The sequence below is a fragment of the Tympanuchus pallidicinctus genome, unplaced genomic scaffold, assembly GCF_026119805.1.
Source record: "Tympanuchus pallidicinctus isolate F22 unplaced genomic scaffold, pur_lepc_1.0 scaffold37, whole genome shotgun sequence".
NCBI lineage: Eukaryota > Metazoa > Chordata > Aves > Galliformes > Phasianidae > Tympanuchus > Tympanuchus pallidicinctus.
The window spans coordinates 423,707-445,820 of NW_026294755.1; the positions used below are offsets into that span (position 1 = coordinate 423,707).

Genomic DNA, 22,114 nt, shown 5'->3' on the forward strand with positions numbered 1-22,114 from the left:
AATGGGGGATGTGCTGTGGTTGCAGGGCCACCACTGCTCCCACAGCTACTGGAAGCTCAAACCAAGAGTAACGGGATGGAAGGCCCATGGACACAGCGTTGCAGCAGTGCCAAATCTATCTGGAATCAAACAGAAGGTGGAACTGCCAGCCCTGGTGCTTCTTCTCACTGCTGATGACCTTGTGTGGGGCTTGCCAGGAAGAAGCAGATGAGCCTCCCCCCTCAAAAGGCCTTTGAGCAGCAAGAGGGACACCTGAGGGCCACCACCGTGAGCATCCCCTGCTGCAGGGAGGGACCCCAAAGGGACCGAGGGGAGAACTCCCAACCCTCTGAATGAACCCAGCGCTCAGAAACAGGGGGATGTTGAGGAGCAAGCGGGGAGAGGAGCTCGGGGACCAACTGCAGGAGCATCCACACAGACCAGGAGCGCATCCCCCACCCAGCACAGCGACGCACAGACGCACGTGGCTCCTCATCCTACCTCGCAGGTCCTGCTGTGCGCGGGCTCCAGCCACGCTCTGCCGGGGCATGCGGAGGGAGGTGCGCAGGGGGGTGTGCCTCTGCTCATCCAGGTATGCCAGGTCCTCCAGGTGGGCCGAGCTGGTGGCTGCCAGAGAGAGGAGAGCCCATCTTAGCTCCCGTTTCCTTTTGTCAACAAAGCATGCAGGTATATATATATCAATACCACGAGTCAGCGCAGCTGGGATGAGGCAAGGCTGATTTCCCATAGCTTGGAATGAAGAAGTGTTTTGGTAATGGTTTCTCGTGCCCTGGTGGTGTTTGCTCTGGGTTGCTCCCTTGTCAACGTTCACAAACAACAAAGACAAATGGAGACACTTATATCTGATATCCCCCAATACAGAACTCACTCAACCTGCACGCACACGGTCTTTGATGGTCAGCATCTCCTGCTGCGTTACAGACAACTCAATAATGCACTGCATGTCTGGATATCAGGAAAAACTGATCTGAAAGAGCGGTGATACATTGGAGGAGGGTGCCCAGAAAGGTGGTGGGGTCACTGTCCCTGGAGGTGTGGGGACGTGGCACTGAGGGATGTGGTTGGTGGGCATGGTGGGGGTGCGTTGGGGTTGGGTTTGGTGATATGAGGGATTTTCCAGTCCTCATGATGGTGCGATTTTATGCTGAACTCCACAATCCTTCAACTCTGTAAGAGCTGCTTAGTTTGGATTTGGTCCCCTCCAACTCAACCATTCTGTGGTTCCTCTCTGTTAACACTCAGGATTCCAAAGACATTGGGAACTCTGGGGATGCACAGGGACTGCTGTGTGGCAAAAAACCTAAACCTTTGAGAGACCAGTAAAAATACACACCTAAAAGCAGAAAATGTCATCTGAACTAAAGAACATAACTTTAATGTTCCTAAGTCATTTCCTCATGGGATAATCTAGTGCTCTGCACAGAGCTGGATGGAGGCATTCAAGGCCAGGCTGGATGTGGCTCTGGGCAGCCTGGGCTGCTGGTTGGCGACCCTGCACATAGCAGGGGGTTGGAACCAGATGAGCACTGTGGTCCTTTTCAACCCAGGCCATTCTATCATTCTATGAATAGGAGTAATTTATTGCTCTCTGCCCATCTCTCACATATGTGCTCACCATGCATCTTCCTGACAGCCCCATCCAGAACTCCCAGTGACCATGCAATGGTGCAGTGCTGCAATGCCTGCCCAGCACCCAGCTGCTCTGCCGACCTCCTTCTGTTGACACATCCATTGCACTGCTGGGACTAAGCACTGCTTCTATTCCATTCTTGACTATTTGCTCACATGCCATGACAAGATTCTTATATCAAATCAAAATAATTAATAGCGTGACTTCTTCAAAAACTGCTGGCGAAGCCAACTCCAATTCCTTGCTGTGAAATGAGTAAACATTTGGGCAGACAAATAATATACCCCTCTGCTCACACAGTGCTGGGTCCTTCGTCTGGTCCCACAGTATGGGATTCACAAAGCAGAGCATTTTGGAATGAAGAGGAGCATTCCTTCCACCTGGCACCTAACGGACCTGCACAGATCTTTCCAAGATCTTGTTGCAGCCAAAAATTAAGTGAGACTGAGGGATTCCCAGGATGATAATTTCCAAGAGAGATGTCCTGCACTCAGCCCCCTCTGGGCTCAATCAATTCTCTAGACCATCATCAGGGATAACCGGAGACATTCAACATCCTGGTAACTCCACTTCTTTATCCATCACCATTCAGCATATCAACACTGACAGAAGCTCCTTTTTGCCACTTCGTATAACAACTTAAACCCAACATTCATTTTCCCTCCAGTTATCCATCAATTTAAAAAAAAACAACTTGCATTCTCTTGGAAAATTCCCATTACTCCCTAAGCAGAGCCTCAATGCCACAATACGATCACTACCCATTTTTTTTTTACTTGGAATCTCCACCCTCATGGGCACACCATGAGAATCCTACCTCTAACCACGCTGCGTGACCACAAGATGGGGACTGAGCTGCTCACACAGCACAGACCTGCTGGTAACCATACAGGATGTTGAATGCCCATCTGTTCTTGGCACCAATAGATGCCATGCACGATGTGGAGCATTCAAACCACAGTGGACTCACAGCACTGTCAGTCTCACCTCTGTGTTGGGGAAGATCACGGAGCAGATCCTCCTGGGAGTGATGCTAAGGCACAAGGAAGGCAAAGAGCTGATATGGGAAAGCCAGCATGGCTTCTCCAAGGGCAAATCCTGCTTAACCAACCTAGTGGCTTTCTCCAATGCTGTCACTGCATCGATGGACACGGGAAGAGCCACTGACTTCAGTAAAACTTCTGACATGGTATGCCACAGCATCCTTCTCTCCCAATCGGAAGGATATGGATTTGATGGGTGGGCTGCTCAACGGATGAAGAACTGGCAGCAGGATCAAGTCAGAGAGTGGTGGACAACGGCTCCATGTCTGGATGGAGATCTGTGATGCTGAGTGATGCCCCCAGGGGCCGCAGTGCTGGGCCCAATACTTTTTCATCTCTTCATCAGTGACTTTGACAGCGGGGTTGAGTGCACCCTCAGCAGTTTGTTGATGACCCCAAGCTGTGGGGTAAGGCGACACATCAGAGGGACAGAATGCCACCCAGAGGGACCTAAACAGGCTGAGCAGTGGGCCCAGGTGAACCTCATGAGATTCAATAAATCCAAGTGCAAGGTCTTGCACCTGCGTCAAGGCAAACCCCGTTACCAGTGGAAGAACTGACTGCAGCCCTGCTGAAAAAGACCTTTTTTCAGAATCTGGATCAGGCCCTGGGCAACCTGATTGAGCTGTGGTGTTTCTGTGCACTGTGGGGAGTTGGGAGAGATGGCCTTCAGAGGTCCCTTCCATCTCTAAGGATTCTAACATTCCAACTTCTGTGATGGGGAGATGCTCCCAGCAACACAGAGCTGCCCTTCTGCTCCCACCACCAGCGCTGCTGCATCCAGTGCTCTGTCACAGAGCATCCCTGCAGCATCCCCACTGATCAGCTGAGATTTATCTTTCCCATTTAGAACAGAGGAATAATTAAAGAGGCCTCCAGCCAGAGAAACAGAAGTCATTTTTTCCTGATAATGCACTGCGGTACTTCAAACATAATGCAAGATGAATTGATCTTATAAAATATACTATCAAACTCACAAAAGCTTCCCCTCAGTGGTGAGGTTTATTCTGTGCAGCAAGACAATGCGACTGCAGATAGAACACACAGGAGGAACAAATACCTCCTCAAAAATGATACCTGTGTGCTGCTGCTGCAATCCTTCCAGGGTCCCAATGAACTCTGAATATGGAAAAGGAGGCCCTGGCACGGAGCTGTGATGCAGCAGCCAAACACATGGACTCGGTTTGCTCAGGGCAGAATGCACTGCTGCAAGGTGAGATCCCCATGCATCCCAACTCAGCATATTAATAGATACAATTTAGATTTAATGACATCATGCTGGGCTGGACGTGTGCTCTAAGTGAGCAAAGAGGAGTCGAGCACAATTAAGTAATGTTACATTTTGGGTCTTATCTGAATTCCTTCTGCGCCTGGTTGGCATTGATTCTCTTTCCTCTGGGCAAAGCAGGTGTTCACACACAGCTCCTGTGCTGCTTCTTCCTGGGGCCATCCCTGCATCTGTGTTCATCCAAAGGCCTGAATGCACAGCCTCAGTGCCAAGTGCCTCCTGCTGATTGCTGTGAGACACGCTGGAAGAATGCAAGATGAATGACTGCGTGTGTTTGCCTGGGATGCGGTAGGAAGAAAGCAAACACCATTGCAGCTTTCAGTTTATGTGAACAATAAAAGAGTAAAACAGCAAAGCCAATGCATTCATGGCTCTGAGCCGTACAACTGAGCTTTAAAGAACTGCTGGAAGACCTGGGATTACTTTTATAGGTGTTTTTCTTGGATCCAATCTCTGGCTGCTTGCAGCTCTGGTTTCCCACAGTAGAACAGAGCACGCTCCATCTCTGCAGAGAGGTACAGCACAAAAGCAAAGAGCACTTTGTAGAACAGGTGATGTGATGACACAGGGAATTACCACCACCTCTGCTGCAATTTGCTGTGATCAGAAGGAATAGCCCGACCAAGCTTTGTATCCACTTCTTTGCTCCTTTCTATTCCCTTCTTTTATTTTCTCTCTTTGCCTTTGAGGTTGGGGTTTCAATTAGAACTGCTGATGACTCAATTATGCTCTGTGAATGCCACACAGCTTGAAAAACTGGTGACAGCAGCATCAGAGTGAAGGAAGCTCTTTGTACCACGAAGCCCACACTCCAGAGAGGTGATGCTATCGCCCAAAAAGTGCTCTCTGTGTCACCAGTGTGGGGAGGGAATTTCCTTATCCTCTTGGTTTCCAATGGCAGCACACAGCCAGTGCACTGCAGCTGCTTCTGTGCAGCTTAGAGGATGGAATTTGGAATTCCCTGGGCTGTGCTGTGGCAATATCCAAAGTTAAATAGAATGCATCCTGGGAAGAATTTCCTTTATAAAAGTGAGGGTGAAGAAAATGGCAGAAAGAGTATAAACCAGAAACAGCAGAGGGAACAAAACCAGCCTTGGAATTTTGGAGAGAAGCGCAAAAAGAGGCTGGAGGAATTTTAGCTCCAGCAATCCATGGGAGAAGAGTGCAGGAGACAAATGCTAACTCAATGAAGAGCTCTTCCCTAAGGAAATCAAAAACACCTTTCTATACCTTACAAAAACAGCCAGCACTGAGCCCTCTTGGCTGCAGAGCTGCCCTGGGCTTCTCCCACCCCCAGACCCGTAAGAGAGAAGAGCTGCACTGTTCCCACATTAAGCCATGAACCCAAGTGATCTCCCAAGTGCTCCACCACAGTGCACGGCCCATGCTGGCATTCCAAGGTGCTCCAGTGGTCTTTCAAGAGTAATGTTCCCAACAAACTGCTTTTAATTGCTTCAGAAGATGTTTTATGCAAGGCTGGATCGATACGCGTTGGGAGAACGGCTGCAGTCTGTGGGCTGGAGGTGACCAAAGGGATGCACTGCATGGTATGGATTGTGAGTCTGGTGTAAAAACAGCCTGGTGCCATTCTGGAGGCTATGCAAGGACAACTTTAATAGAAAACTTTAAAAAATATTGCATTACAAAGCCACGAGGTGTAAGAGCTGCCATGCACTGCATCCCTACAACAGATCATGTGTAAACACATTGCCTGTGCACACATTCAGCAGCGTTACAAAACAGAACCAAGAACAGTGTGTGTTAGCAAAGGTGTGGTTGGCTTCACACAAGGAACACTGCTAAAAGACAGCATGGCCACATGCCCTGCTCCATGCTCACCAACCTGCAGGGTTAATTTCCAGCCCAATTAGCACACTGATCTGGTTTACCAGATGGCTGCAAATCGTGCAATGCTGGTGCGAGGAGGTGGCTTGCAGGCAGCACTGCCTTTGGGCAGCAGCATGCTTTGCAGATAGGCAGTCAACCATGCAGCTCTGAGCTGGGTTCCCTCTCCCATCACTCATATAACAGCTAGAAAATGTAACACTGCAGCACTTGAACTTGTGGGAAAAAACATCTGACATCAAATGACCAACAGGTTAATCTGAACCTTCTTTTCCATCGTTATTCCCACTCCACTTTATCCTGGAATACGTGTGTTAGTTGAACATTCCAGAGCACAAGAACACAGAAGGAAGAGGTGCTCCCCAGCTCTGCTGGATGGTTGCACCTCCACCTCAACCCCTCCCACAGGCAACCCAACCAACCCAATGTGTGCAGTGAGCAGCCCAGCACTCCTCTGATGGTGTTGGTGAGGGCTCACCCACAAGAAATGAACCCCAATCCAATGTGATGAGGCTTTGCAGCCTGAGTTTCAGTTCTTTTTGTTCCCATCTCTTGTTTCCATGCTCAAATCCCATGCTTTCAGTCTCTCAGATGTGAGTGCGTGACAGATGTTGTACCACCACACTGTATTTTAGCATTGATGACAAACTCATTCCTATATTGCTTATGGGCCTCTGACTGTCTGGAGTGGGATTAAAGAGGCAATGTAATCCAGTTATGCAATGCAGCCTGGGTGGAGAAGCACTGCTGCTTTGACAGACATTATCCCAGAACAGATTCTGGTCTGCACACAGACCAAGGCTCAACCTTCCCACGTGTCTGTGGAGACAGACATCTCAACATCATCACAGGACCATCACAGGATCCCCCAAGTCAGAAAGGACCCATAATGATCACCCATGTGCAATCCCACAGAAGTTACCCAGCAAGCGAAAAACACACAGCAGCATGCAAGAAAGAATAATTCCAAACAAGAAGCTTTTCAGTACAGCTTTAGCATTTCTAATCCTCCCTCTTGCTGCTGTACTGGTACCAATTTGAAATCTGACCTCAGCAGTGTTCAGACACCACTAAGCTATTGCTACATCATTTAAGAACCTTTCCAACAGTGCATCTGAAATTAAATGAAGAGAGTTCTCAACAAAAGAGGTCTGGTTGTTGGCCGAGCTCAGGTGCTGCTCCAGGGGAAGCAGTGCATGCACATGTATGTGCTAATGCAGCCAGGGTGAAGTCCCATTGAGAGAGTTGGGATCCACAGCAATTATTCTGCAGATAGCTTATCCTAATTGGCTTCACTGTGAGGCTCTGAGGATCAGCAGGGAAGTTTGGGCACTTGACTTTTTCCCTTTGGAAGACAAGAAGTGGAAGATGTGGAATCGACCTCACGTTTGAAATACTGCATATTCGTATTGCAAGGCAGGAAGAAAATACATTTTGCTTTTTTACAACTCCTTGCCAATAATCGTACAGCTTTGTAAAAATGACATCACAGATGGCCAAAATAGCCATTAAACAAAAACAGGAACAGTTCTCCCCACCAGAGTTCTCCATTTAGAAGTACTGTGGCATGTGAGAAGACAGTTTTTGTCCCACTAAACGATGATGACTACAGAAAGGAGCACAGGACAAGAGCTGTGACATGAAAGGGCTGCACCTTGAACTACAATCCAACCCGAAGGCTCTTACCTGCGACCGAGTTGGGCCGTGGCATGAGGTACAGCGGGATGGACTGCACTGACTGGGACAGGACGGTCTCCAGGTTCCTCTCCGGGATCTTGTTCAGGCTGTAGGTTGAGGCTGTCATGTTCTCATCCACACGGTACAGGCACGAGTCCATGCTGGACTTCTGGGACTGCCAGGGCTTCAGGTTGCCTCCCGAGCCCATCTCCTTGCTGCTTTCCCCTCCATACTTTGTGCGCTCCACGTTCTCGGAGTAGCTCGTCAAAGTGGCTTGAAGGAAAGAATCACAAAGAAAATGAGCACGGGAGGATGAGGTGCCTGCACACTCACACTGCTGTGCACGGCGCCGCGCAGCCGAAAAACCACACTTGTCATGTATTCCACATAAATCAGAGATGAAATTGCACTTAATGACACTGCTTCTGCAAGAACGTTCGGGCTCACACCGATAGAAGCCGTTTGTAATTACAGAGAGCATTAAAAACGATGTGCAACGCTGCGTTAAGAGCACACAACCCCAGAAACAATTAAGGATGATCCATTAGCAGCGCTGCTCCTACCTCTCAATTTGCATCACAGCCACAACCTTCCCAGACGTTGCTCTCAGGAATGCATCACCTGACAAAATATGGTTTATAAAGACTGTCTGACAACGAGGTGCCACACAGACGGAACCCCCACCTGCCTCACACCAACAACTGCTCCTCTGGGTGAGTTCAGCTCAGAACCTGACCCCAGTGCTTTGATTTGTGCTGGGTTTGGGATGCTTTCTGTGCAATATCCATCTGTTTCCCCTTGCACTGCCCGGTTCCCAAGAGCAGGGCTGCTGATATATTAACACATAACTCACCATTCAACTCAACAATCAACTTCATTCCAACTCTTCCTAAGCCCTGGGTGTGCACATAGAGATATTTATCTCCTAAATTCCTTGAAATGCATCACTTTCACGTAGCCCATGGTAAATACCAAGCCAAGGCCAAACTCTCTGCTAATTTCTGTCCCTGGGCACAGTGGTGCGGCTCTGTGGCCAAGTGCTGGTAGTGCACATCCCACCAACCGTCCCTCTTGGAGCACAGGACGCTGCACTCCCTCATTACCACCCACCCCCACGCTGAGCTTTACACTGAGACATCAACCAACTCATCATCCACAAATACAACGACGTAAAAGCAATGTCCACTCCACATCCATCCCAACGGAGTTGCTGCAGCCTTCAACCTTCGCCTTTCCTATCTTTTTCTCTCTGGGCACTGTGCTTGCCATCCATGCTGTCAGCTCAATGATTGTGTACCCCACGGGTGTTCCAAAATTCAGCTCTCTGTAACATATTCTGAGGCCTGAAATCAACACATGCAGCTGATGAGAACCACATCTTCTTGTTGGCATTGAGACACCCACTTCTGTCAGGTAAACACGCTGACACTTCAATGGGAGAAGCTAAGATGAAACCAAGAAAGGTGCTTACAGGTTTCTTTGGCTGCCAGCACTGATAAATACGTTTTTTAGGGTAAAACTTCCATTGGAACAGAGCTGCAGTGCTGAGCACAATACATCCCACCCACAGAACATCCCTCTCAGAAACCTCAGCCTATTTCTCATTAATCATTTCTCATTAACCTTAGCAGAGAAACGCCAGCAGCTAAGATCTTCAATACACCAAACTGAGGGTAAAAACCAAAATAACTATGGGTCAAAGTAAGCTTTTTCGAGCACAGATGGCAGGCTCTAGGCCCAAACAACTGTCACTTTCTTATCTTTTCTCTCGACCAAAATATGACTCCTAAGAGTTATAACTTAAAGAGCTTCGCTTCCTTATCACTGAGCTGTGCTGTGTTCCACCAGAACTTTGAGAAATGAAACACAGGTTCCAAGCTTCTGCTGATGCTCACACAGCTCTGCTGCAGGATCATTACAGTGCACATTTGGGGCCAATCCTCTGAGATTTCATGGCTCTGTGATTCATGACTGTGACACGAGCAGTGATGGGCTGTAAAAAGAATCCCAACAGCCCACAACCCTGAGCTGCACTGAATTGTGCCAAAGGGGCTGAAGCAGCACCCATGAGAACCCCATACTTGAAGTCCTCGCACCCTGGAGGTGCAAATCAAAGCACAAAGCGGCTCACGCTGATGGAGACAAAAGAGGAAACCTTTCCTCAATGCAAAGGTTATAAAGGAAACCAACAGTTCTTGGTTGTTGCAAAATCTCTTATGGGTCCCACCTTTAAAGAGAAGGATACAAAACCAGATGGCATGCTCTAGATTTGGGAAAGATAAACTGATGACACATCAGAGCAGGAATGTTCACCTGGGGCAATCTGCTGAGAGCAGATCTCTCTGGGCCCAGCCTTTCCCAGGCTATAGCCCTGCACTGGGTTATGGGACGTGCTGCAGCATGGCTGGAAGGGATGCAGGGCTGTGCACACAGAACAGCACTTTGTGCTCTTCCCATTGCTGAATCCATCCAGAAAGCACAACCTGGATACCAAAAAAGACAGAATGCTGCAGTTCTGGGCTGCTCCAGTGGAGCTGGAGGGCTGCAGCCATGTGTAGGCTGCAGATGGGGAGCACAGGAGGGATGGAGGCAGGGGGCACAGCAAAGGGGCAGCTCTGGAGTCATGTGCTGAAAGCATGGGACCTGGCAGGCTGTGCTTCCTAACAGCACTGCACTAATGCCATGTGCAGACAAACACAGATGCACATAGATAGAGATCTTCAGTGTGTCAGCTGGTGGCCAATCCACACCGTATTTAATACCAGCACAGACAGAATTTGGGGCATCTAAAGCATCAGAGAGCTGTGCAGCCCTTTAAGAAGCACAAAGGCCCTGTGATGGCAGGACTGAGGAATTCATCTCTGTGCAGACCCTGCCACAAGGCTCCAGCCCCACTGGCAGCAGCTGGGTGCTGTGAAGCCCAGTGTGAGGATGGAAGGAGGGGAGGCATCCCTACAGGGTTGGTCTCTTCTCTTTTGGTTGGCTTCTTCTCCCAACTACCTCACGATACAACGGGATGATGGCCTCATGTTTCACCAGGGCAGAGTCAGGTTGGACGTTAGCAACCAAAATAGTGGTGATGCATTGGCACGGGCTGCCAAGGGAGGTGTGGGAGTCCCCATCCCTGCAGGTATTCCAGAATGTGGGGATGTGGCACTTGGGGACACGGTGATGGGCATGGTGGGATGGGGTGAGGTTGGACTTGGGGATCTGAGAGGTCTTTTTCAAGACTGCATATCCAAGCAGGAGCTCATCCATGACAGCATCCTCGATGCCACTGCAGTAGTGCTGCACTTTGCTAAGAAATATCAGGTATTTACAGGAAATAAGCATTACTTCTCCTGTAGCTGCAAGCCAGTCTGCACCTTGGAGCACGAATGCTGCATTTGTCTCCAGTCACAACACAGAGTGATTTCTGCCATCCCATACAATTCTCCTCGAGGCAAAAATCATGCCTGGAAAACACCACCTTTCTGCTCACAGTGCAGATGGAACAGCAGGAAAAAGCAGTTTTCTATGGTTACCATTTAATGACATGCAGCAGCTACAATATTAATTGTAGATAGAAATTAAGGATAAACCTCAAAAAGAAAATACAGATTTTGTTGCATTAAAAACTTAACTGCAGCAGAGCAGTGAGCTTCAAACACTGCACAGAAGAAACTCTTGTGCAAACACTGCAGGTTCATCTCGTTTCACTCCCCATGCCTGCACTGAGAGCTGCACAACCACTTCCAGCCCTTGGATCTGCATCAGATTTATTTCATGTGGCAGGAATCTGCAGTTCAAGACCCCAACTGAAATCCGTGGATTAAGAACTTTATGTCACAGAACCACAGAACTGCAGGGGTTGGAAGAGACCTCCAGAGATCACTGTGTCCAATCTCCATAAAGCAGTTCCCTAAAATAGGACATGCAGGTCAATGTCAGATGGGTCTGGAACATCCACAGAAGGAGACTCCACCACCTCCCTGGGCAATATACTACAGCACAGATACAACTTGCCACGTCATGCTGGAGATGTCCAAGCTGAAAGGAAGGAGTGGACACAGACTGGACCCTTCAGCCCTGCTTACTGCTGGAGGTCAAACCCCAGCCTGCTCCGCATCTGCTTCACTTCTCTTACAACAGTGGTCTCACACAGAGGGGAAAAACAAGCACTGCTTTAAGTCACATCGCCAATCCTATTAAAAACAACGGAGATTAAGCAGGTAAACTCACTTCTGTTTCAAGCCTGAAGCTACCATCAATCACAGGGAGCACACGAAGCTCTCGGAATGTAATGAAAAATACCTTGGCCATAGCATCATGCTGACCCCGTATTCTTTCGGTTCTAAATCTGAATTCCCTGGCAAGCAGGATGAGAAACAGCAGGAATGCCTGCAAGGCAGACGGGGCTCAATAGCTCTGTGCTGTGCAGGGCAGAAATGCAGCAGAGCAGCAGCACTGCACACAGCCCCATGCAAACAGCACAGAGCAGCACAGCTCCAGCTCCTCTACTGCAGGTTCTTGTTTGGGGAAACACGGTGATGAGTGTTTTTAAGCACAGCAAACATCGAAGAGATCTGTTATAAGGGCTCCAAATCCAATCTACAGGCAACAGTTCTGATCTTCCAAAGCACAATACATGTTAAACAAGGGAACGTGTCCCAAAATACAATTATTTGAACACATCCCTGTTATAGAACCACACAAGTTGGACTGGGTGATCTAGAGCTCTATTCCAACCTTGGTGATGGTTCTGTGATTCTAAGGACAGCTGGAGGAGAACCTCTGTGACAGGAATGCACAGTGACAGACAAGGGGCTCTTTCAGGATCCTAATGGCCTCGAAACTGGCTTTAAAGTTATAAGATTTAAAAAAAGAGAGCAAAAAGGAGGCATGTGGAGGGGAGTTATTATACACCAAGTGTGGCTGAGACAAGGAGGTTGGAGTGTGACGACCCTTGAGGTCCCTTCCAACCCAACCCATTCCATGATTCTGCCATTCTGTGATTCTATACTTGGTTTTAACCCACAGGGCACATTCAGGCTGTTGTTGAGCTTTTCTTCATAACCACAAAGGTTAAACTCCTGCTGCTCTTATAATAAGAATGGAGAGCCCAACCAGATCTCAGGCCATCAGCAGCCAATGCTTCCAAGCCCTCTGTCCCAAATCTAAATCCAAAATAACCCTGTGGGAGCTGGCAGCACTGAACTTCCCTCTAGCTGTCTTCTCATCAGTGCTTTCAGTTTCTTTCTTCCAGTAATTCCACAAATCCTTTCAACCCTTCTGTGTTTTCCCTCTACCAGCCTGGACTGTAAACCAAGCAGATTTCAGTTTCAACACAACACATCTTCTGTGCCATTTACTTCTGCTTTACTCACTCCAGCACCCTCCTTCTCCCATTTTTCCCCCAAATCATAGCACACACCTCTGCCAGCCCATTATCTAAGCAGGGTCCACTTCAGTAGACGTAACCAGAGACCCACAGCAACCCACAGACGTAACCAGGGAAGGCAGCAATGCCATTCCATGACATGGTTGCTGTTTGGGTTTCTCACCCTCACAATGAGCATGAACCACAAGTGCCAACACAGCCTTCCTTTTGCTCAGCTTGTCCAATTTAAGGAAGCAGAGCCACAATGGGGTCAGGATCCAGGAATGGTTCCTACACTCGATGCCACTGAGATGCAACGCTCCCACCGACGATGCCCAACACATGAGATGCCTGATAAATCACCTCTCCTTCCTCCTCCTGCCCCATAATCCACCAGTTATGCATTACTGAGCAGAGCTCATCAATATCCAACATTTTTAGGGAGTTCCTCCTCTGGGGAATCAGCACGGATGGGCAGCCTGAAAAATCTGTAGTTCTTAGAAACCTTATTCATTATTAACCAACCGCTTCATGATACTGATGAGAATGTCAGAACTCGAACTCAACAGCTGTAGGGTCACAACAATATCTAACCAGAGTAAAATCCGTCTTGGAGGAACCTCTGAGCTGCTCTTTGCTCCCTTCTCCAAACAAAATCTGTAAAGAAACCCATCTTGGTTTCCTGCCAGCAGCATCTCTTCTGCTTAGCATGCAGCCCGGAGCAATTTATTCACAAACCCATTTTTCACCCCCAGACACACATGTAGGAAGCAGCGACTTGGTGACAGCTCAGAAGTCAGCCTTCACTGTCAAGCACACAAAACCTAAGAGAAACCAATTAGTGTGCATGGGATGAGACCCACCTACACCATGGCAGCAGCGGTGCAGGAGGACCTACCCAGCTCACTGCCTTTGCTTTCAGCTGCTTCAGCATCATAAACATCTCCTTGCTCCAAATGATCCCCTCAGTAAACACTGCAGAGCAGCACAGGACTTCATTTTTGACCCAGAGGGTGGTGAGGCACTGGCACAGGTTGCCCAAGGAGGCTGTGGATGCCCCATCCCTGCAGGCATTCAAGGCCAGGCTGGATGTGGCTCTGGGCAGCCTGGGCTGCTGGTTGGTGACCTGCACACAGCAGGGGGTTGGAACCAGATGATCATTGTGCTCCTTTTCAACCCAGGCCATTCTATCATTCTATGATTCTTTATGTGCTGGCAGAGCACAGCCTTGCATGGCAATGTCAGAGATGTTCTGCATTCAGCCATGCATCAGAAGTGCATTTCTGCTGGGATGCACAGCACCCAACAGCACTGAGATCCAGTGGAGGAGCGCGGGGTTCTGTGAACACTTTCCTTTCCAGTAGCAGATTCTGAACACCAGCAGTTGGCTGCCTCTGTGCTGGGAGAGCCAACAACTCCGGGAAGCTCTTCAGAGGTTACAGCCAGGTCAGCACTCCCAGCAGCCGCTCTGCTGCACTGAAAGGATTTAGCAGCTTCCAGCAGAAGGCTGACTGGCTCCGGGCTCCTGTCAGCTCCCTCCGCCTCCCTCCACCCCCCTTTCCTTGTTCTGCAAGCAAACACATACATTTATGATAGCTTTCAGTAGCAGCTATAAAAGATGCAGCAGATAACCCCCCAAACATCAGCCCTTCCTTCAGCTGCAGTGCCACCACTGCACTGCTCTTGCCCTGCACTCCTAACCCAAGGCTGAGCTTCCAAGAGGAAGAAAACCCAACAGTTCTGCAACAGCTTTCTCCCATAACGTCATTTTGGGAGGTTCTGTGGAGCCTTTGTGGAGGTGCACAGGGGCAGCAGTGACATCAGGTATCTGGGAGGAGCACGAGGGTGACCAAGACTGGGAATCACACAACACCTCCAGAAATGTTCACTCTTTTTCTACACCAACGCCCGTAGGCAGCACTTTGAGATGGAAATCTCCAATGGATTTACACTTCCAAGTGCCACTAGGGCCGGGCAAAGGCCATCAGAGTGGTTCTCTTCACACAGAGCAAACACAAGCAAGGGAAACGCACCAAGGGGCTCTGCATCCAATAAAGGAGGAATGCAGCAGAGGGAAACCTGATCCCCGACCCTCCAGAAACAAAAGAGCCGGTGCTGCTCTAAATAGGAGAGCACAGCTGTCTGTGTGCTGCACGGATGGACCATTCCCCTGGAAATAATTCTGGAGAACCATTGCCATACAGAGAGTCCCTTACAGAACCAGAGCACAGCAGCTCACATCCAACCGGTGCGACGATGGCACAAATGCACAACCATCCCTCTGCTTGTGCTGCACCGTGCCTTGCAGAGGATGGCAGAAGTAGAAAGATTTGGCTGCAAAAATCCCCACTTCTTTTGCTGCTGGAGAAGACTGCACTCCTGTTACTGTACTCCTGTGTTATGGCTGCATAGCTTCTATTGAAGGGCAGAGTGAGGCGGCGTTGAAAACGTTATGGTCAAAGGGAAGAGGGGCAAGGAGGGGAGGCAGAGGCTGTCATGTGCCTCCGAGTGCTAACAGAAGAAGTGGGAAGCACTGCTTTCTGAAAGCCTTCCCCTGCACCATATGAACGTGCTTTTACGTGACTTTTCCATCTGGGATACATTACCATAACCTTGGGATAAGCCACTTTCTTTCACTTTCCATTTTTTCCATGGGGAAAAAGAAGTCTAAGCTCCTGACAGAAATATTTCCAAGAGAATCTTCTGTGTTCTGAACGGAACAAGATTGTGTTCTGACTTTAAGAAATGACTACGGAATGGGATGGGGGGCACGACAGAACCAGCAGCTCCAGCATCTCATCCCACCAGCGGTGTGCTGACACTCCCAGCCTCACAGATGAGCTGCTGGGACCACCTGCACTTCCCATGCCCCTCACCTTGGCAGATGGCACAGCCAGACCCCACAGCAGCCACCCCCCACACTTTGGAGCACCAGAAGCCACCAGCCTGTTCTGCTATGCAGCTCCCTATGGCTCTTGGTTTTGCGTTTTAACACCATGCAGACAGAAGTGCTGTTCTATGGCACAGAGCACATGAACTGAGCCCAGGTTTCCCCATCAGCCGAGCAAACTATTAATCACCAGCACAACCAATCTCTCCAAACAAACCACCTTCCTTCTCTGCTTTTTCCCCCACCAGCACTATGTGACCTGCTGGCAAAGTGAAATCATCTCAGCTGGAGAAATACCCAACAAAAGCAGAGGGAAAGACAACCACGCTTGGACCATCACTTCTCTCCCACCTTTACATCTGCTGAGCACACATGAATCTGTGTGGGTTATTTTCTCAAGATTCTCCACACCAGCAACGGGGAAGAACTGGAGAGCAGGAAGAATCCGAAGGCATTCCCATCTATCCTCTACAATTAGGAGTTCAACAGTGCTACGTTAGAAGCTGCAAATAAGAACACTTTTCCCTGTCTCCTTCTTCTCATTGAATAATTCTACAGAAAATCTGACAGTATTGGAGCTACAAAGGTGGGATCTCCATCCATTCTTTTTAACACTGGGAAAGAGTGGGTAGGGACTGGAGAGCAGAGAGGAAGGAAAATGCTGAAGAAAGCAGAAGGTTCTGACATCACCTGGGGGAGCAGGGGAGGATGGCAGCCCCACCTGGCACTGCCCACCCCAGCTGACTTATGGGACCTGGAAACTCACCCCTCTCCAAACAAGGGTTCAGGTGAGGGGCAGCCAATACAAGAAAGACAGGGAGCTGTTGGAGAGGGTGCAGAGGAGCCACAAAGATGATCGGCGACTGGAGCACCTCCATACAAAGACAGGCTGAGGGAGCTGGGCTTGTTCAGCCTGGAGAAAAGAAGGCTGTGGGGTGACCTCATTGCAGCCTGCAGTGCCTAAAGGGAGCCTGCAAACAGGAGGGGAATCAACTCTGTGAAAGGGGAGATAACAGCAGGACAAGGGGAAATGGTTGGGTATCAGGGGAAAGTTCTTTACTATGGGAGTGGTGAGATGCTGGAACAGCTGCCCAGAGAGGCTGTGGATGCCCATCACCCTGGAGGTGTTCAAGGCCAGGTTGGATGGGGCCCTGGGCAGCCTAAAACCAGGTTTAATACTATATGTGGAGGTTGGAGCTTCATGATCCTTGAGGTCCCTTCCAAGCCGAGCCATTCCATGACTCTATGAGCATCTGCACAGAGAGCAGGAGGGAAACGAAGGCAAACAAAGGGAAATATTGGTATGAGAAATAACCTCATAAGAACTACAGGAGAGGGGAAAGTGCTGGGAAGAAAGATGGCAGGAAGCAAGTATGTGAAGTGGAGAATGAGGGAGGAAGACAGGAGAAAAGACAGAGAACAAACAGCCGCACTCTTTGTCTTCTACCACTTAAACACCTCCCAAAACTTTGCACCGAATGATTTCCACTTCACCAACCTCAACCCATCGCGCCTCCCACCATCTCCACATCACAGTGATGGAGGGTGACCACGGTGCACACCTCTCACTCGTTAATTACCAAAGGTGTGCGCAAGCCGCTCAAAACAAAGCTTGGAGGAGGAGAGCAGGAGGGCACGCAGCCCTGCTCACCTATGATGCCGCTGTCCCTGCTCTCCAGCGTGGACGTGGGGCTGGTGACGGCCCCGTAGCTGCAGTCCTTGGCAGGGACGTTGGTGCTGACGGGTGGCAGGGTGGAGCAGGGGCTGCTGGCGGGCGGTGAGGCCGTGCTGCTGGTCAGCGTGGAGCAGGGGCTGATGCGCTGCGTCACTGCCGAGCTCTGCAAAGAGGGAAGGTGCAGTCAGCAAAGGGCGGCTCTGTGCGCCGCCACGGAAGGGTGCGAGCGCTCTGCTAAGTGGTGCTGAGCTCACCTTGACTAACAGCGAGACAAAGCAAACTCAGGAAATCCTGCCGAGACCTCTGTGCCATTTACATCTGCTCAGAAATCCCAGAGGGACTGCAATTTTTCCTTTTGCTTTGTGAATGTTTCCTATGTTGGGGAAAATCAACAGCGGTCTCACAGCTCTGCTCAGAGGGACTCCAAATTCCCAATCTGGGTAGAGTTGGCCCCGGACATTCTGCCTTCCCCATTATAGAGGGTTCCTAAGATATCCAGCACTCCATGGACAGAATACAAGGAGAAATACAGCAGCACAAAAAGCCCGCTGTTCTCAAAGTTATCTGCAAAAAACTGCATGCAAAAAAATGCTGTGCACGCAGATGAGTTTATTAAGAAAACAGAATTGCTGCTGGGTGCCACTGGTGACAAGCTGTGCTGTAAGTGTGGCTGCAGGGCACTCTGACACTGGGTGAGCCCACCCTGCCTGCCTGTTTTTGCTCTTGCAGAGTGGTCCTGCCCCCAGGGAAGGAGCAGCTGAAGTTAACTGCCAATTTGGAATTTCCTTAATTGAGATTCCTTGTATTCTGGCTGAATACTTTCCTAATAATCCCAGAGATCCACATTCAAACCATTTGAACCCAGACTGCCCACAGACAGCATCGTGCTCGCGAGTCACAAAATATGTTTGAAGTCAGATTGGTTTTTTCCTTCTCACTGCTCTACTTTAAGTTCACAAATTACCCAGGAAGGACTTCAGTAAGCAGAACAGGGATCCCAAGGCAGGCTGCCAACCTCTGTGCTCCCCCAGCCAAAGGGGTCCTTGTAGGATGGGAGTGGGCATGCTGTGGGGCAGCCCCCCGAGCAGCCCAGCCCCAGAGCACTGAGAACTGCTGCAGCTCCGTGCTGTGCATGGCAAGGCTGTGCCAAGCCTTCATCTCAACTGCTATACCGAAATCTTAGCTTATCTCGGGGTCAGCAGAACAATCTGCCAACCCTAAAACACTGAAATTAAAGCTCAGTCCTCCGCCGGCCGATAGCATCGCTGTCTGATGGAACAGCAGAAGTGATGTCCTTACCAATGCTTTTATTTGTGGCCCCATTGATGCAGCTCTGCAGACTGAGCTCTGTGCAGAAGGAAGCAGCTCAGTAACGCAGCCACGGCTCGGCAGTGACTGATGTTTTATTTCTGTACCTGTATAAAAGAACCTTCCTCTGCGCTAGCTTTAAGCATCCATTCCCACTGACAGAACGTTCTGTATTAATACGATTGCTGCTGTTTCATCTGTCACATCCTCACTAAGCTCCACAGAATTAAACTCCTCTGTCACAGTCCCACATCCCCTTTGTGCAGCTCCGTTCAAAAACAGCTCCCCAAAAAGTCAAAGAGAAAGGATTAATTCTTTGACGTTCGTGATCTCTCGTTAAGGAAAGCGTGATTAAGGAAGAGACCTTCCATCAAGCATGCCGTTCCACAGCAATCTGCATTGGGGACTGCATCCTTCAGTGTACTCAGAACCAGGCACTGGATGTGCTGATGGGGCCGCAACAGTAAGAGCACGTCTGCCCCTCATCTGCTCAGCGTTGGAAGCATTCATCTTTGCATATCTCATGAATTTCTTATCACACCATTTTCAGTGCTGCTTTCAGCAGCAGAGTTGAGGGAAGAATCATTTTGGGAAGGAGAGCCCAAGAGGTTCTCAACCCATGGAGCCCCAAACAGCCGAGCCCTAAGCCCCACACTCAGCAAGCAAGAAAGGAATTAATGTGCTCATGGAGGAACCATTCTCTCTTTTCCAGCTATGAATGGCAATCAAGAGCCTTGTGAAACATTTTTAATGCAAAAATTAGCACGCAGACCGAGATATCCATCTATTTACAGGGCAACCCTCTGCTGCTTCTCTTTAGATATTTCTACTTGAGAGAGAAGATGGGATTTTAATTTTTGTCCAGAGGCAGCAACAAAAGAAACCATTTGGAGCAGAGTGCTTGGCTGTGGAGCACCCCGCTCCACCAGGTGCCACTAAAGCCCATTCTCTGGCACAATGGTGAACACCTTCCAAATCCACCGCATCTCATCTCACATCAACAGAAAGCAGAATGACATCATTAAAAACCTCATGAATGCGTTAAAGGCCAAGCTTTTACAAAAACACATCTCTTGGCATCCATCTTCAGGCTGAGGAGGAGATGGAAGACCCAAACCCATTGGTTGTGCCTATGGAATGGGGCTGAGGGAGCCCAGCTGCCCAGCGGAGCACTTGGGGCAATGCTGGGTGCTGTGCCATCCCCTTCCAGGGGCACTTTGGGACAGAGCTCCGTGGATGCCAACAGGGCCACATGAAATCCCAGTGCCATTTCTGGCTGCTGTTTCTTATCGACTCTCCTAGGGAAGTCAGCAATGTGAGCCTGGTCTCTGGAATTGTGCTGTGTTGGTATCTAAAGCAGAGACAGAATCCTGCAGAGTCATGCGAAGACTGTTAAAAGAACAGAAGAGTTACAGCTGAGCTTGGGAGTCTCATGTTGCTCTGTTACCTGCTGGCTCGTCCTTCTCTTAGCTTAAAACAATATTCAAAACCAACAGCAGGATGTCTCCCAGCGTTGTCCTCATTTCATCAGCACTGATGGCACTGGGCACAGCCCCAGGGCTGAACAGCAGGACGAAGAAACTCAAGCAGGTTCTGCCAACCCTACACTGCAGCCAAGATCCCAACCTTGTGCTCCTTCCCAGCCAGAGAGGATGCAGCATGTTCAATCACAACAGAGATTGTACCATTTGCTTTCTATACCTGTTTTCAAGTATGAAACCATCTTGTTAGGCCAACAAAAGCAAAATCTGTGACCCTATGTAAAATAACACCACTACCAGCTATCTATCCTTCCTGGAGAGACAGCCAGCCTTCGTGCAACAGTGCTAAAATGCTTCTGAAATACTGCATGTGAGAAGGACAGATTATTTATTATTTTGATCGTTACATGCTGATTAGAAATGCTGCCCACTCCCACGTTTGCAGACACAGAAAAACAACAGGAGTTGCTTCACATGGTGGGAGCTGATCCCTGGAATGCAGAGCAATGATTCACTGCTGAACGAGGAGATCCAGCCTTCTACCTCACAGCAATCGTTTCATCATCAGGAGACACTCAGCTGTCATGTAATGAGGAAATAACCACCATCTCTCATCCTGCATTCAAATGGGAACCAACAGAACCATCAAGCACCTTCCAGTGTTGGAATGGAGCTTAAATAGGGGCAGAGAGTGATGGAAGAAAGGGTGAACAGCTTTAAACTAAAAGAAGGGAAATCCAGGTCAGATGTGAGGGGGAAATCTGTTATCCAGAGGCAGCGAGGCACTGGAACTGCCCAGAGCTGTGGGTGCCCCATTGCTGGAGATGCCCACTGCCACGGATGGGCTCTGGGTTTGCTGAGCTGCAGGGCAGCCAACCCACAGCAGGGAGAAGGGCTGGGGGCTGTAAGGTCCCTCCCAACCCAAGCATGCAGTGATTCTGCTGTTAAAAGGAGAGCAGAGGACACGACATACCTGGTTCTCATCCTGCACCTCCATGCTGTACTGGGGCCCTGGCTGTACCTCTGTGACTTTCTCCCCCAGGAGGAAGCCCAGGCGAGTCATGAGTGTATTTGCTGCCTCATCTACGGATGGAGGGGGTCCCAGCTCCTGCTCAGCGTCACCTGAGGAGAGAGAGAAACAAACAGGTTGAGATAAATTGCTGACCTTGGCTACTGCTCAGTGCATTTACCAACAGAACGCAGCTAACTTTCCATGCTGTGACTTCTGTATCCAGGATTTCAGGTTACACACGTCATTCAAATCCGTGCTAATGTTTTTTGATGGTCATTAACTGTAGGTTATTCATTCCCCCAGCTGTGAAGGCATGTTTACTCTTACTCCGGCTGTTATTTCTGCTCTCATTGCTTGTTTTATTCTCTGCACCTCAGGTGGAAGAAACACATTCACCTCCTTTTCCCTGCCCCACCAACAGGAAACCCAACTGGGAAGCAAGACTTCCTGGATGTTGTGAATTCAAACCCGCATGTGCCAACTTCTGCTGCTCCTAAAGCACTACATGAGATGCTCAGCAGCAAACCTGCACTTCTCAGGGGTTAACAGGATAGGGCAGAAAAATCATGAGCATCGTTTGCTGTCATCTGCTGCTTCTGACATGCTCAGGATTATATGGGAAGTGCTGCTCTGGAGAGGTTTCCTTGCGCATCGTCTGGGCTGTGACACAGAGGTGAGAGCACCTCCCAGCCCCTACCAAGCTTAAAAATGACATCAAAAGGCAAAATTCCACATGATTGTTTCCTCGAGTTTTCCTGCCAAAAATTTAGGCTGTTTAATGACTTGTGGCATCCCAATGGTGAGGCCGCATTCTGCCCCACTGACCACAGCTGCTGCAGTGCAGTCGAAGCCTGAAGGTCAACCTCTTCCCACATCACACCGATGCAACGCTGCGCTTGGCGCAGC

At 49.4% G+C, this 22,114-nt stretch overlaps 1 protein-coding gene across 12 annotated transcripts in view; it reads right to left on the bottom strand.

Moving 5' to 3' along the window:
- TANC2 (tetratricopeptide repeat, ankyrin repeat and coiled-coil containing 2) overlaps nucleotides 1-22,114 on the bottom strand; it is a 176,478-nt gene that overhangs the window by 61,151 nt on the left and 93,213 nt on the right. For all 12 annotated transcript variants that reach the window (XM_052699455.1, XM_052699457.1, XM_052699462.1 and 9 more), the window contains 4 exons: nucleotides 21,170-21,318; nucleotides 17,384-17,570; nucleotides 7,493-7,756; nucleotides 481-606 (listed from right to left, as the gene is read on the bottom strand). In XM_052699455.1, coding sequence (XP_052555415.1) covers nucleotides 481-606; nucleotides 7,493-7,756; nucleotides 17,384-17,570; nucleotides 21,170-21,318 — 726 coding nt within the window. The remainder of the gene's footprint in view (nucleotides 1-480; nucleotides 607-7,492; nucleotides 7,757-17,383; nucleotides 17,571-21,169; nucleotides 21,319-22,114) is intronic.